The following is a 15,674-nucleotide window of genomic DNA, read 5'->3' as shown; positions in this document are numbered from 1 at the left end:
TTATCAAGTGAAAATAGACTGAGGCTATGAAAATGAAGATTTTTCTTTGAAACTAAATTGTCAAATTGAGAAGATTTGTTCTAAACTTTTTTTTATATAAAATAACCCCCTTGGTACCTGAAAAGGTAGGAATTCTGGCATCTTCAGGAAAAATAGAAATGGGGTGAAACAGACCTTTTGGGGAACAAATATGAAAGTGGGCTAAGCTTGACCTTTTTTCAGCCACATGTTAAGAGAGGCCAGTTGCAGAGTTTGCTCTCCAGGGCTATTTGTGGTATCCAGCCAATCAGCTTCTGCAAAATTCCTTAATGGTGTACTAATCACAGTCACGAATAAATGGGAGTTTTAGATACATACACAGTTGGTAATCTTATTAATATTGTGATTATTAAATAATCCCCAGAATTTTCTGTAAATTAAAATACTTTGGTTTGCAGAGTTTTAGTTATTCTTTAACAATTAAAAAATTAGTTTGTAGATTCCATTTGGTAAGGGAATGAGTATCAGAAATAAGATTAAAGTGTTCTAATAGGAAAAGCGATCCACTAGTATAGCTTATGGTTATTAGATATGAGCTACTTTAAAAATGGAATAACCTTATGTATTATTGTAAGATGTGATGAATGACTTTAGCTGTATGAAGGTGTAATAGTCATACTACAAACATTCTTCATCCCTTTTGTGACCTCATTTTCAAATATTTAAAATTGTGTTGCAATTCTGCTTTGTTGTTTAATAAGAAGCTGTTTCAGAACAAAATGTGTGTGGGGGAGCTAAGTTAATGCTGTTTTGGTACATGGGTCTGTTCCAAGTTGGGCTTTCCTTTTCAGTCTTGCAGTAGAAATTGTGTAACCCAGTGTTTTACCTGGGGGAAATCTAGAACTCGGCTTTCTGTCTGCCAGAGATGCTGTCTGGATCTCCCCTTGAAGTTGCCCACCTGGAGGTGTTGGTGGTTAGCTCTCTGCTCTAGGTGGCAGCACTGTCTACCTGTGATAGCTGCCCTTCAGCCTTGGGACACATCTGACAGCTTTTCTTTTTCAGTTGTACAGTTAAAGCCATAAGGGACAAATATGTTTCACTGTTTCAAGTTTGGTTTTTTTAAAGGCTAGTTTTATACAAATTTTTCTAACTTTTAAAATTATAAGACGAAAAAGCAGTTTGGCTGGCCTGATGTGTCTATTTCCTCTTCTGATTCTCGGTCTCATCTTGTTCCATGACAGGTGTTGTCCCTTCCATTCCAGATAACACTTGCACTCTGACTAGCAACAGACTGCACACTGGTGTTTGGGGAAACTGGACTTTGAGAGAGAGAGATGGGTGACAGCAAGATGGTAACCGGGACAGTCCTCCTGCCCCTTCTGCAGCCTAGACAGAGGATTGGCTGCTGGCCTTCAGAGAGTCTTCAGTCAGAGGAGATTGGTTACCTGGGAAGCGGCTCAGATGAGTGGGGAATGCTTTCTAGTTCTTTATGGTCCTGGACCTCGCCCTTTTCGTTCTTTTATCTTGCCTCCTAGTGATTTTTGTACCTGTTAAAGCACTCACATCAACTGCTTGCAAAGGTTCTGGAAAATCCTGATGCCACTTAAAATAACTTCTGTCTTGTGCTCAAGATGGTTCTTGTTGCTGAGTGCCAGTGGTTCCGACGCAGATCAGGGGTTATGCTCAGATTGGTGTGTGGTGCTGAGATGAAGACTTCCCCAGAAAGACAGCTTCCTGCCAAGCCAGCTGGGGTGCTCAGGAGCTCCCCGCAGACCCACAACCCCAAACGCTTGTCCTGCCCTTCTCTTTCCTTCCATTTAAAAAACTATAGACCTTATTCTTGGTTTTTAAAGATCAGTTTCAGATTCGCAGGAGAGTTGAGCAGATAGTACAGAGCTCCCATTATCACTGCTCCTTATTATTAATGTCTTACATTAATTGGCTGTTTCCCTGTCTGAAACCAGGGATAGTACCGAACCCCATATATAAGGACTGTGATTCTGTGACAGTCATTCTGGCAACAAGGATGGCTATTAAGTGACTAATGGTCAAGTAGCCTATACGGTGTGGATACGCTGGGCAAAAGGATGATTCACATCTGAGGTGGGACAGAGCAGGACAGGGTGAGATTTCATCAGACTACTCAGAATGGTATGCAACTTAAAACGTATGATCTATTGCTGGGATTTTCCATTTAACATTTTGGACTGCAGTTGACTGCAGGTAACAAACTTAGGAAAGCAAAACCACAGATAAGGGGGGACTGCTGTATTTATTTTATACTTTGGGTTATAGTCTAATATTACTGTATTTTCTTGCTCTGAGCTTTCTGCTTTTCTTGGCCATTGCTCTTTTCAGTTGGTTTCTGTGTTACCTTGATAAACCCCCATTATTGTGAGGAGCTTTTTAGAAAACTTCTTGACAGTAGAAAATGCTCCAGGCTCACCGTATACATGTTTCTTGTCCTGGTCACATAATTGGCCATCTCTCCCAAGAACCTGGTTCTTTTTATTGAAAGAATGGTATTAGAAACAGGGGCTTAGCATTGTGTGCACTTTTTGCCATGGGGGTGCCATTTCTTTTATATTCTCTTAGCTGACAGAGGGAAAGAAATACAAATGCATATTCATACATATGCACACATTTATAAACATTTTATGTATATTGTGTGTATCCATATTTAATTTAACATGCGTTTAACTCATGTTTAACATACTGTTGTCTCCAGCTCTAATCCATTACCTTATGGATCAGTCTAGTGGATTGGTGGATCCTCTTGTTCATCTGTAAATCCCCACTTGAACAACAAGAAGCTTGGCTTCTACCATCTACCCTCCATGTACTCAGTTGCTAAGTTCCAGTATGTATGTGTGTATGTGTGTGTGTGTGTATGTATGTATGTATGTGTATGTGTGTGTGTATGTGTATGTGTGTATGTGTGTGTGTATGTATGTATGTATGTGTGTGTATGTATGTGTGTATGTATGTATGTATGTATGTGTGTATGTGTGTGTGTGTGTGTATGTGTGTGTGTATGTGTGTGTGTGTGTATGTGTGTGTATGTATATATATATATAAAGCAGTCTGCCTCCGTGGGAAACAACTTTTATCAGCTAGAGTATAGTTCTTATATGCATTTCCTTTTGCCTTTGGTCTTACAGACTCCACTCATTTCCACAGCTACTTAAGTTGGCACCAGTCCCCCACCCACTTCAGTGAGGCTGTTTTATACATTTATAACACAGTGAAATTCTCTTGGCAGTCTAGATTTTTCCAGGACCTTCCAACTTCCTAAATGATTTCCTTTTTAAACTTGCATACTTCCAAGTTTCACTCTGTGTCATACTGTCCTGCGTGTGTGGCAAACATGTGTTGTATATTCACCATTATAGAATCATCCCATCATCCTAAAAGTTGCTTGTGCTTCACATATTGATCTCTTCCTCTCCCTGAACTGTTGGCAGTCACTAAACCTTTCACTGTCTCTCTGCTTTTACCTTTTCCATCTTCCACTTTTAAAATTCCTTACATTTGAATCTTTTGAATATGCACTGAAGAATGCCCAGCCTTCCAGAACTCACAGTCATCATTCTGTTCCTCTGAAAGGCACAGAAGTTGACCTCCTCTTTGGAATAGAGGATAGTTATGATAGCTCAAATGCATTTACCTTGACACCTCTGTGGGCTGTGATCTGCAATACCAGTGCCATTACCTTCCAATGAAAAGTGTATTTGTTCCAGACTTCCTGTGCAGCCTGGTTTGGCAGGGAGAGCTGTCCTACTTACATTAAACTTCCTTGTTTTCCTCAGCCCAGGATAACAGTTGCTATTTATTCAGCAAACAGTTTTGGAGACACATTTCGGAGGCCATTCCTATTCTGTGAACTGCCTTCTTTGGACCCTGGGTAATGATGTTGATTCCCTTGCTGATATGATTTGATAGGGCAGGCCAACCACAGAAATTTGACTGGAGAGAAGCCAAGCAGGGTGGGCAAGTTCCTGGAACTCCAGAAGGTGTCACCTCAGGAAGTGGAACAACTGTGTTCATTTCTAAAAAAACACATATTAGAACCAGAGAGAAAGAATGCTTTCTCTCTATTAGTTTGATTTCCAGTCTTTAAGTCTTGGCTACTTCCTTTGTCATTTTAAGACTTGGACAGTTCCCTTGGTGTCTGTGACATGTCTTGAGCCCCTTCAGTAAGCACCTCTAGATTTGCTCAACCAAGTTCAAATAGGTTTCTGTTATTTGCAGTGAAGGAATCCACTGAGTCATATATGTTGTGGTTCAGTCTTTTCCTCTACCAAGTTTGTTCTAAGTGTGGGTGATGTGTTGTTCTTATTCACATTGATTCTAAAGCTTTGTAAAAGGCTGTGATAGAAATCTGTGGTGGTCAGGGCACAGTCCACAAAAGAGGTGATTTTGCTAGGTGGGTTGGGCAAGGCATTTTGGGTACAAGGTACAGTATGAGCAAAAGCCCAGAATTTGGGAATGGAATCATCTCATGAGTTGTGGGGTGTTGATCATAGAGTGTGGGTACAGTGGACTGAATAGGAAGGCAGGGTCAAGGTCATGAGGGTCTCACGCTGTAGTGCTTGATTTTATCCTGTAGATCATAAACCACAAATAAGATTGGATGGCTCACTTGTGGCCCACACATGTATTTTGTTGTGCTTCTGCGAATGTTTTTGTAATCAGGAGTTCTAGGCCCAAGGCCTGACTCTGGGCATTCAACATGTCAGTTGTGGCCATTTGCCCCAACACTCCAAATAAAGAGATGCATAATGGTGAAAGGCAGAGAAAGGAGATTTTTAAACACTATATGGACACACTGTGGAAAAAGGCTAAGTCAGCACTTCAGCCTATCTTTGGGACAGGCATGAGCTTTAGGTTTAAGTAGAGGAAGAAATGGTGGAAGGGCGAGAGAGGTGTGCATAACTAAACAGTCCCTGGCAAAGTGTGGCCTGGTTGATTGCTGTCGAGGGGTTCTGGAGAAGTTGTTGCTGTCATCACTTGAGGGGAGCAATCTGGTCACAAGAAGAAAGTCGTGTGGTGACAGTTTCAACTGTTGTCACAGATATTTATCCATCAGTTCTATACTTTCTGAATTCCAAGGTGGCTACAAGGTGACTGCAGAGAGAGCTGCTCACAGCAAAGACAGATACAAAAGGGAAGCTTTCAGTTAATTTGTGGGCCCAAGTAAGGAGCCAGGACTTTTTAGCAGAAGCAGTTTCTAAGTACCTGTTATAATTTCAATCATTTAGTTGCCACAATTTAAATAAGCATAAATGTTTTTGGAAGATGTAGATGGTCTAGCTGCACTGGGCTGCTTGCAACAGGGCATTAGGAACCGGGGTGTGCAGGCCCCTGTTGCCCCAGTCTCACTTGGTCTAGGCCTGTGTTGGCTTTGCCTTCCTTTATAGGCTTGGTCACTCCACTGGAGGCAGTTGCGGGACTCGCTTCCTTCCATTTGGGTCCATTCTAGTCAGCAGTGGTGCCATGGTGACCACCTTCCTATCTCAGGAATTCTTTTCCTTACAAAGGTGATTTTCCATTCCAAACACCTCTAGTGTTTCTAAAAGGGCTTATTTCATTTTCCGGTGGATTCATCTGCCTTTTTAACTTGGTCATTATTATTTTTAAAGCCGAAAAGGGATGTTTAAGATAATAGCATAAAGGTTAGGTGAATTATCACTGTGTTTTTAATAACTGAAGAGGGCTTTTCTGCTTAGAGACATTTATAACTAGTTGCTCTTTTTCAATTATTCAGTTTATTAAAATTCTGCATTTTAAAACCTAGTATTTCTTAAACCTTAAGTTCAACTTGGGGATATTATTTTACATGCAAACTTGTAATTTTCATGTTAAAAATGATTTCCCTTATTCATTGATTAATACCATTTAGCTTCTAAATTTAACAAATTAAAGTTCTTGAGGCTGTTAGCACCATTTACAAATTTAATCAGACTCCTTTAACATTTTAAATTGTAATCAGAAACTTAAAGTATCTGTTTCTCTGAAATACCTTAAATAATGCTGATAACAAAACCAAGGAGCAAAGTCATGCTTGGTACTTCAATAGCTTTTGAGAGTTAATAAATCAAATATATCCATTTAGTAAACAGATTTTCTTAAACATTTCAAACCTCTCAAAGTGTTCAGGACTGGAGGGCATGGCTCAGTTGGTAGAGCACCTGCCTAGCAAGCATGAGGCCCTGAGTTCAAATCCCAGCACACTGCAAAAAAATAAAGAAAGGAAAGAAAATGTTCAAAGTGTTTATGAGCTAACACACAGATTCTGTTACTTCCTAAAACTAGCACAAATATTCAGCATATGGACTCCAGATTTATTTTGGTATGACTTTTAGACTTGTTTGTATACTTTCTGGAGAATGCAGTAACTATTGGATGCTGAGAGAAAAGAAAGTGTCTTAGTCTTAGTCAAGATTGTGTGCTTTGACCTTTTGGTTGGTTGATGCTTATCAGCGTACTGGATCTGTTCCTACCTTCTAAGATGCTGTCAATCTCAACAGCTGGTGGTTTGATTACAAAGTTAGTGGGGAGGAGGTTTAGGGTTTGCCCTTCCTTCAATTGGGAGTGATCTTTGTACATGTTGAACTTGTCTCAGCCAAGTATCCTAAACCATCTGTATGAAAACTAAAGGGGCTTCAGTTTTCTTTTTCTTTTTTCTTACCATAAGATGCAAGGATTTATTCTTTGCATTTTTCAAAGCATAGCACATCCCACTTTATTCTTAGCTTTTCACTTGAAAGATGGAATGACTTCCCCTCTGGTTAGAACTCCAGGTTGAGTTGGGTACTTGAGTTCCTTTGCCAAGGTCCTTGGCCACCTCACATGGATGCTTGACCATTGGGTACTGTCGAGAAGCCCAATCCTAAGGCAGTGACACAGACTTTGTCCTCTTTTATTCTCTAGTGTGACCTCCTTTCAGAAGTCACATTATTGATGTACACAGGGGATATAAATGGAAGAGAAACAGGCTCACATTACTTAGAAGAAATGTTTTTGGAAAGGCTTGAAATAGATTGATTTGAAATCTAAATACTAGAGAAAAAAATTGTAGTGTTGGGGCACGAACCCAGGGCCTTGTGCATGCTAGGCCACTGAGCTACACCCCAGCCTCAAAAAGATATATTTAAAAACATTTAGTCTCTGTTTCCTTCCCTCCCTCCCTCCCTCCTTCCCTCCCTCTCTCCCTCTTTCTTTCCTCTCCCTTCCCTTTTTCTTTTTCTTACTTCCCTTGCCCCCTTCCCTTTCCTTTCCTTCCCCTCTCCCCCCTTCCCTTCCCTTTCCTTCCCCTTCCCCCTTTCCCTTCCCCCACTTCCCTTCCTTTCCCCTCCCCTCCCCTAACCCCCTTTTGTGGTACTAGAGGTTGAACTCAAGACCTGTGTGTGCTAGGCAGGCACTCTGCCACTTGAGCCACACATGCTTACAATATACCTTGGTTAGGTTCACCCCCACCATCAGCCTTTGCATCGAGGCTTACCAAAAATTATTTATTAAGCAGAACTAAAGAAGCAAAAGTAGAGATAAGTGGTCATTTTCAGGAGAGACCAATCAACACAATTGGACTTTCTGACAAGTACATGAAAACTCACTGGTTTTGGTTTTGTTAATTGGAAAGAGCAAGAGAGATTAACAGGTGCCCGAGAAGTAATTAATCATGGATTCTTAGAGCTTTTATGTTGGGAGGATGGGTGATTGTGAAAGTGTCCACTTCAGTCTTTGAGTATTGAATAGAACAAGCATTTACATTTTTATTGCACAGATTAACATACCCTCGGATGAGTGGTGGATGGTAGAAAATGATTATTTTGGGGGGGCAGTGGTAAAAGACTGTTAATTTAGAGGGAGATCTGATGCCTGACCAAAAGGTATAAGATATTTCAGTTCTGTTTTGCTCATGAGGATAGAAACCTGTTGTGACACTGGACCCCTGTGGTTGTCCAGTGGGTTGGCTGCTCACTCTACACCTGCCAAGTCACTCACTCAGAAAGACCAACCCTCAAGGAATATTTTACTGTGTTGCTTTATATTTTTGTGGTTCTGGGGATTGAGGCCAGGCAAGTGCTCCACCACTGAGCTATGTCCCCATCCCTTATGTTACTTTTGAATTTGAGGAATATGTGGGAAGGAAGCTCTATTAAAAACACACATTGGTTTTTGCATGCTGACTTACTTTGAAATGTTCTAGAAGGCAGGTGCTCTGAGTTGAACACAATGCCAGTGGATTGGTGTTTGTGTGCTTTAGCTTTGGGGTAGAATCTGATCAAAATTCAAGAATAATACTTGCAGCACATCCCTTGTTGACCTCCAGCGGTCAGTGCTGGAGTCACGCATAGAGGGTTTTATATGGCTGGTCACCAGAGAATTTGAGGACAGGAGTTGGGAGGGGAGCGTAAGAACAACTCCAGGAAAAAGCAAATGAGAGCAAATCTTACTATTTTTTTTCCTGTTACCGGTCAACAGATATTTATTATAAAAAATGCTGTGTCCAGAGCTACAGACAGTAGGAAGTTCACAGGCACACCCTGAACTAGGGAGCTTACAGTGTATTGTAGAGCCCCAATAGACGTGCAATGATTGGACAGTCCAGTGTGGTAGCCAGTAGCCACACTGAGCACTCACGACATGCTTATCATGATTGAGGAACTGGAGTAGTCTTCTTGTTATTTAATTTTAATAAGTTTAAATAACTACTCCTGGCTGGTGACTCCTTGGACACCTTTTTGTAGTGGGTCACATAGGACAAGTGGGTCCTGCTTCATGTTTAGACTGCCTCATTCTGTGAAACTGGAAAACACTGATAGTAAAGTGCAGAGCCTTAAACTTGCATAGATGCATACACTGGGAAATCAGAGCCCCAAATTAGACATACTTTTGCTCGGATATTTCCCAAAGCAACTTCCATGGAATACAAATCTGTGCTATGGCTGGTAAGTTTGGAAGACACGTTGGCTGCTGTGCTCTTTGGGAATTGTACAAAGAATGCAGCTACACACACTGATGAGTCACGTGGTAGAGAAAGCAATGCTTGGCTCAGTTTCATTTTGGCTGGGCTTCTCCAACTTAACTGGAAATAACACTTTTTATTCCCTAACACTGTGAACAGTTTGGTAAGTGCTCTTCTAGGAAGACACCTGATCTTGGTTTAGAAGCACAAGGAGGAAATGGTGGTAGTTATCTCTGCTTAGTACTTGGTTTTCAAAGAATAATGGAAATTCCTCCATTCTCCTAGAGTTTGATAGGTTAGAAGTGTGTCAAAATCAGAAGCTTGGAGTTGCATTTTGCACGTTTGGATACTGAAGAAGTGACATGTTCATTTCTGAGAGTTTTTATGTCATCATTTGTATTGTATTCACCTTTTTCCAGTCAGTTTTTAAACCTTTTCTAAGCCAGCCCATGGTCTTAGTTCCTGATTACCATGTGTACAGAGAGGTTGAACTGTTTGATTTTGCCTTTCTCTCATTTATTTTGTTTATACAAGTAGCGCTCATGGCCATTTCCACCTTCTGACACGGTTTACAAGGGCCTGTGTGGACTCCAGACAGGTCCCCCATCTACTTGGTGTGAATAAAAGCACAGAGTCTAAAATATATCAACCCCATTTGGTATTTTGGAAGTTCTACATAGGTTGTCCTGTGTCTCTTCTCATGTGGGCATGTGTGGATGTAGTGCACACACAAATACGGCATCAAAGTTTGCTAATGCCTTGCTTGACAAGAAAACTAGTCTAGATTCAAGGGTATTCATGTGACAATGTCATTCTTGTTCACCTTCTAAAACACTTTCTTGAGCAGCAGAGAAGGAAATGGAGTGAGCAACGTGTGTCGTCCATCATGCTTGTGGACACCATCTGTCACGCTGGATGCAGCGGGGAAAGGCTGGCGGCTGCTGGGGAGTGCAGCTTTCAAGGTTCCTTTCAGCACTGAAATCTGTCATCTGTGACAGCTTTATGGAAAGTTTTCTTGTAGTAAAATGGTGGATTGCGGGCTAACTTAAACTCTAGAATCAAAAGAGAAGACGTGCAAAATACTTACAGGCTTCAATAAAGAACATGTATGTGACTGACTGGTGGTGTGGCTCAAGTGCACCTGCCGAGCAAGCCCGAGGCCCTGAGTCAAACTCTGTGCCAACAAGAGAAAATGTATGTGGTGAACTTGAGTTTCGGCCTTGGGAGAGGACCAGAGCTTTTTGGATTCCTTAATTTTCCATTTTATTCTTAGCATTTAGAAAAAAAGTATTTTCTTGTTTCTGCCATTTGGAATATCTCATTTAACCAGTTCTTCAAATTTATCATTTTCCTCCTATGACTATTAATATTTTTACTTTAAAGTTTAAAAAAACCATTGTTTTATTGTGGTTAAAATATGCTTGACAAAATTTATCATTTTATTTTATTTTGCGATATTAGGGATTGAACTCAAGGACTCCAGAATGCTAGGCAAGTGCTCCCTCTATTAATAATTCGAGCCTGTTGTGTACAGCAAGGCCTGCTAACCACAGTCGGTGCTTCCGTAATAGAGTGAGATTCACAAAGGGAGAATCGCTTAGCTTCGCACAGTCCCTGCACGAGGGGCTTTGAAAGAGGGGGAAAGAGAGCTGCAGTGGGAATGGCGGACCCATGGGATGTGTTCACCACTCCTGGGAGGGTGTGGGAGAATTCACCGAGAGGACTTTTCTGTGGGAAAGGTGACAGAAAGCTCCGACCAAACACCTCCTCAATGTGCTGTAACAGAAGATTCCACTTCAGCCCTGCTCCGTCTTGCAGTTTCATGTGAACATAGCCACACCCATTTGTTTACTGTTGACTTTGTGTGGCTTCCTTTGTGCGATGTTAGCTGAGTTGGTGGTGCCACAGAGTCTGTATGGCCCAGTGAGTCTACCGTGCTTACTTTCTGGGCAAGTTTGCATGTTCTAGGGCCTTCAGCACAGGCACTGAGCATTCCTGAGGCTGTAGTGGGGGGGCAGGTCAGAGTACTGTGTGCCTGTTGCATTTAGCAAGGGAGACCCCTGCCTTGGAGTGTGAAAGCTGGACCTTTGTGGTGAAAGTCATCAAAGCATGGACCTTCAGCCCAGTGTTCTGGGATTAGGGGAGCTTCTTGCTCTGGACCATGCATGAGAAAAGAGCCTGCACACATAACTTGAATAAAAAAGTAGGAGCCCTTTAACTTAGGAGGCGGTTGAGTGGAAGGGTAATTTAAGCCTGCTGTAAGTATTTGTAAGGCTTGGGGACATGGCTTCCATTGCAGGAGGTGACGGCTGCTCATTACATTTTGCAGTGGAAGCCCAAGCAGTATATCAGTACCACCTTTGGTATGTCATCTGCTCCATTTGGCAGCAAGTACCACAGTTCTGCAAATACGTTGTCACCTGTTGAAGCCTGGGTCCTTCCTGTTTCCAGGACCAGGGCAAAGATGCTGATGGCATCTTTATTCACCTCTTGGGCAGCCAAGTTCCTGGCACTCTTGGCCTCACTTCTTGACTTCCACTTCTTGGTTTTGTTTATTTAGGTGTTAGGTGGCTTGTTTTAGAGCTGCTACTCAGAGTGAGGACAATTTAAGTGGATGGATGTGACGTTCCTGAAGGCAAAGAGGCATTGGTTTTGACTGCGATGTGGAGAATGGCCCTGGAAAGAAAAACCAGTGTGAGGGTTTATGTAAGGCACAGCACACTCATTTGATCTGCAGTGAGGGAAGTAAAATTATTGGGGTGCCCAAGAGGCTCAGCTGAATCAGTGAGCCACTGTAGAAATGCTAATTTGCATTTTTTGGCTAATGAAATAATTTGCTGAGAGGAGGCGATTCAGTGCCAAGCTCTCCCTCCCCCTCTTTTTTAACCTTGCACTGCATCAACCATAGCTTTCATCAGCCACAAGAGTCATGGAGCTAATGGAATCTTTTATTTTCAGTTATGCTAGTTCTCTTTCCCAGGACTAATCTCCAGGTGCCTTAAAAACAGCCTCACAAAACAATGCAGAAGACCAGAAACCAAATCGAGTTGGTATCCAGCAAAATGCTAATGGGTTTCTTTTGATGGAGTGAACTTCTTAGAAACCTTAGGTCTTGGTGATGAAATGACTGTCACCTTCATAGCCCCATAGAAGGGAGAATGTTCTAGAAATGTAGCTTTGAGAGACCACCAGAGGACCAGGGCTGGAAAGGTGAAGTAGACTCAAGTTCATTAGCCTGTCGGTAGGTCTGAGTATTGTAGTCCATGGGAAGAAGAAAAGGACCTGAGTAGTCATTAAGAATCCTAATGGATGCCAGCTAGTTTCCAACTGTTATTCTGAATGACACTTCTGATACTTATCTCCTGTGACCTAAAGCTCATCTCTAGAGGGTTCCTGGTTCCTATCATTGCTGCCGTAGAAGTGAGATCAGGGTTTCCTATTGGTTGCTAACCAACCAGTTAAGTGAAAGCCAAATAAAACAATGCTCTGTGCAGGGCCCCAGGGGAGCAGCTCATCTCCTCTCCACTGCTCATTGTCTGGGAATGCCATCACCATCTACAGAAGTGCCCTCCAGGTACTTCAAAACATCCTGGCCAATGGAAATGGAGTGGTATGGCAGGGACAGATCGCAGAATGTCTTAAGGGCAAGCAAACGTCCTGTTGTGATAGGAAACCTAAGTCAAGGATGTTTATTTCTGTCCTGTGTTTCCTTAACCTTGTCCTCCCTTGGAACTTATAGCTGACGGAAGAAGACCACTTATGTGCAAAAAATAGCCACACCATTGTCCCAGGCTGAGTACCTTGCTTCTGAATCACCTGGTAGAGTCACAAGTTGTCAGGTTGCAGATGAAGAGAAGAAGGCGGCTCTTTTAGTGATGCTGGAGAAAGTAAAAAGGTAAAGCTTTCCATGTGAGCCATGCCTCCCTCCCTTTTATGTTGTATGTTGACGTCAGGCTCTGCCTAGACTGTTGCAGTACTCTGAGTAGACCCCTGATTCTACCTACCCACCACAGCATCTCATTCTAGGGTGACCTTCTAGTGTCTTGTCCTTGCTCTGAGCCCCTCTGAGGCTCAAATTCTCAGTCCTTCCTGGGTCTGCAAGGCTCTGTGGGAACGGGCTTTGCCTCTGGCTCCCTTCACCCGCTTGTCTGTGGCCACGCCTCCCTCCTCCTTCTGCCCTTTCCAGCTGCTCCCGCCTCTACCATTAACCAGAGCTGATTGCCCAGAGCGTGGTTGTTTTCTTCAGCTGGCATGCCTTACCCTTTTCTTTCCATTTTTTGTTCAGATTCATCCTACAGACGGGCTTTGCTGACCAGGTGACATTGGATCTCCTTCACAACAGCCTTTCTCACTCTAACCCTGGACCCTTCTTTATTTTTTTTTTCTAAAGCACCTATTGATGCTGAATATATTTGCTTATGTTTTAATTTCTCTCCCTCCACTAGAACATCAGCTCCATGAGGGCAGGAATGTCTCTGTCTTTTGTTTGTTGCTCTGTCTCCAACATTGGAAGAGTCTTTGGCAGTGAGTATAGACATAAATACAGGAACCTCATAATTATTTCGTAGTGATAAAAACGATAGACCAAAAGTTCAAATGTCTGTGTTAGGCCTTGGTCTCTCTACAGACTATCCTGAGATAGTGGGGAGGTCCTTCACATTTTCCACCCTTCTACTTCATCTTGGTGAAACTCTAAGATGTAGAAATGAGGCAATTGGATGAGTGTGTTGGGAGATCTGAGTGCTGCTCAGATTTAGAGTTCTTTTTTGGTGAAACCCAGCGATATCACAACCTGCTCCATAACTGCTTTTGCTCTCTGATCAAGACCCTGTAGTGGGCCTAGGCATTGCATCAGAGTTGTGACCTATGACCTAATGGAGACCTTTCAATAAATTGTGACATCAGTAATTCAGAGGCAGACTGTGTAATTTCACTGCTTCTCCAGGGGGCTGGAGGGATGACCTACCTGCTTTCTAGAGCCATAGGTTCTCTCAATATAAAATCTTCTGCGGAAGTGGATTGGCAGGCAAGCTGTCTTCAGTGACTTCACTACCTGTATTTCAAAGTCAAGTTTTTACTTCAGTGAGTTCTCTGTTAGCCATGGACAGTCTAAAAGCATCACAGTCAAAATCAGGTGAAACCTCTTTTATCCCTGGAATGTGAATCAAGTCTGCTAACGTCCACTGTGCTTGGAGATTTGGCTTCACCATTTCTTCCTGCTCATAGGAGATGAATAGCCAGTAGAGAGTCAGAGTGGCCTCTGGATTGATGAATTAGGCCCTGATTGATTGTGAATTGGCTATTTTGCTAGCTGCATATAAATATTGCTGAAGTACCCAAGCATCTCTGGTTATAGAGAATAGCTTTGGCTGTAGAGTTTTATGTGAGGGAGGTGGTGGTTGATAGGTGGAGATGGTGATAATGGAGGGACACATTTTTGTTTACAACTCTCTTACTTTGGGCCCATCAGGGAACACGAATTAACCTCCTTCTCATGCATGATACTGTGCCAAGCCCAGAGGGATGCTTAGTCAAGTGACATGGGCCTAAAGGAGTTTCTGATTTAGCTGACATAGTCATAATATATTAGCTGGCAATAATAATCGGAGGACAGATGATTTCCCACCCTCTGGCCCCTGTTTGCTGGTGGAGAGTTGAAGAAATAGATTAATTCTGACTGGAGGTGGGTCATACAAATCTTACGAAATATAATTGAGAAGGAGGTCTTGGGAGGGTGTGCAAAATGTGCAGAACTGAGTGAAAAGAGACTGGCTTTTTGTTCTCCTTTCCTGAAGTAGGTTTTGTTTTTGCCTAGAGGTGAAGTGAAAAATAATCTGCAGAGCACACCAATGAGCCCTCACCTGTCTCAGACTCTGGCTTTGGTGCTGATGAGAGATCTAATGCTGCTGAGGGGGTCACTGCCAAAGTCATGTTGCTCCACGGGAGAGATTAGCAAGGTCGAATGTGGTGGCTGGTGATGGAAAGTTAGGCTGTACCTGATGTGTTTGTTCCTCTGCAGAGAACAAAAATTTCTTTTCTTTTTCACTCCTTTTTAAATTTTTTTTTTTTTTTTTTTTTTTTTTTTGGTGATACTAGGGTTTGAACTTGGGGCTTTGAGGCAGGTGCTTTACCTCTTGAGCCACACCTCCAGCCCTTGTTGATTCTATTTTTGAGTCAGGGTCTCACCTTGTAGATTATTGTTGAACTCAGCCATCTTCCTGCCTCAGCTTCGCAGGTGGTGGTATTGTAGGCATGTCTCACCATAGCTGGCACCAGTTTCTTTCTCCTTCCTTTTCTTTCCCTTTGAGATACTGGAAATAGTCAGCAAAGCTCATCAAGAAGCGCTTTTGCAGGGAATGCTGAACTTGCTAAGAAGGCTTAGGTATTTCTCCTGGAGGCTGAATGATGGAGACTCAAAGCCAGATTTGAAAAATAGTATACTGATGTTTGAAATTCAGTGGTATGTATTAATCTCTGTCCTCCTCTCTCCGTAGGCCTTAATCTTATCTATCCAGATAAGTGATCACACGCTTCCTGGAAGAGGTGCTCTTTATGGATGGCCACACTGATAAGTTTGATGTCATCATGTGACTTGAGTAGGAAATGACAACTCTCGTGTATGCAGAATCTGATCACAAACACATGCCCCTGAAAAAGTAGGCTAGGTAGGCAAGAGTAGGGTTATTTTAAGGAAGCTCGATTACTAGTTCCTTAATTTATATTA

The 15,674-nt window shown here is 42.3% G+C and overlaps 1 protein-coding gene across 10 annotated transcripts in view; it reads left to right on the top strand.

The window, feature by feature from the left end:
• The window catches only part of Osbpl10 (oxysterol binding protein like 10), a 293,428-nt gene that overhangs the window by 48,310 nt on the left and 229,444 nt on the right, over positions 1–15,674 (top strand). Inside the window, exons 1-3 of one of the 10 annotated variants that reach the window (XM_020181732.2) lie at positions 7,377–12,845; positions 13,396–13,474; positions 15,445–15,615. The exons of 6 other annotated variants lie outside the window; for them this stretch is intronic. Coding sequence is in view for 1 of the 4 variants with exons in the window: in XM_020181730.2 (XP_020037319.2) it covers positions 12,826–12,845 (20 nt within the window). In the remaining 3 variants the exon portion in view is untranslated. Of the gene's footprint in view, positions 1–7,374; positions 12,846–13,395; positions 13,475–15,444; positions 15,616–15,674 lie in introns of those variants that run through there. 3 more of the 10 variants (XM_074074056.1, XM_020181731.2, XM_020181730.2) reach the window with 3 other exon arrangements.

This window comes from Castor canadensis, chromosome 5 (genome assembly GCF_047511655.1).
Source record: "Castor canadensis chromosome 5, mCasCan1.hap1v2, whole genome shotgun sequence".
Lineage (NCBI taxonomy): Eukaryota > Metazoa > Chordata > Mammalia > Rodentia > Castoridae > Castor > Castor canadensis.
Note: the sequence above shows the minus strand (reverse complement) of the source record. Positions and strands in the feature narration are given on the sequence as shown.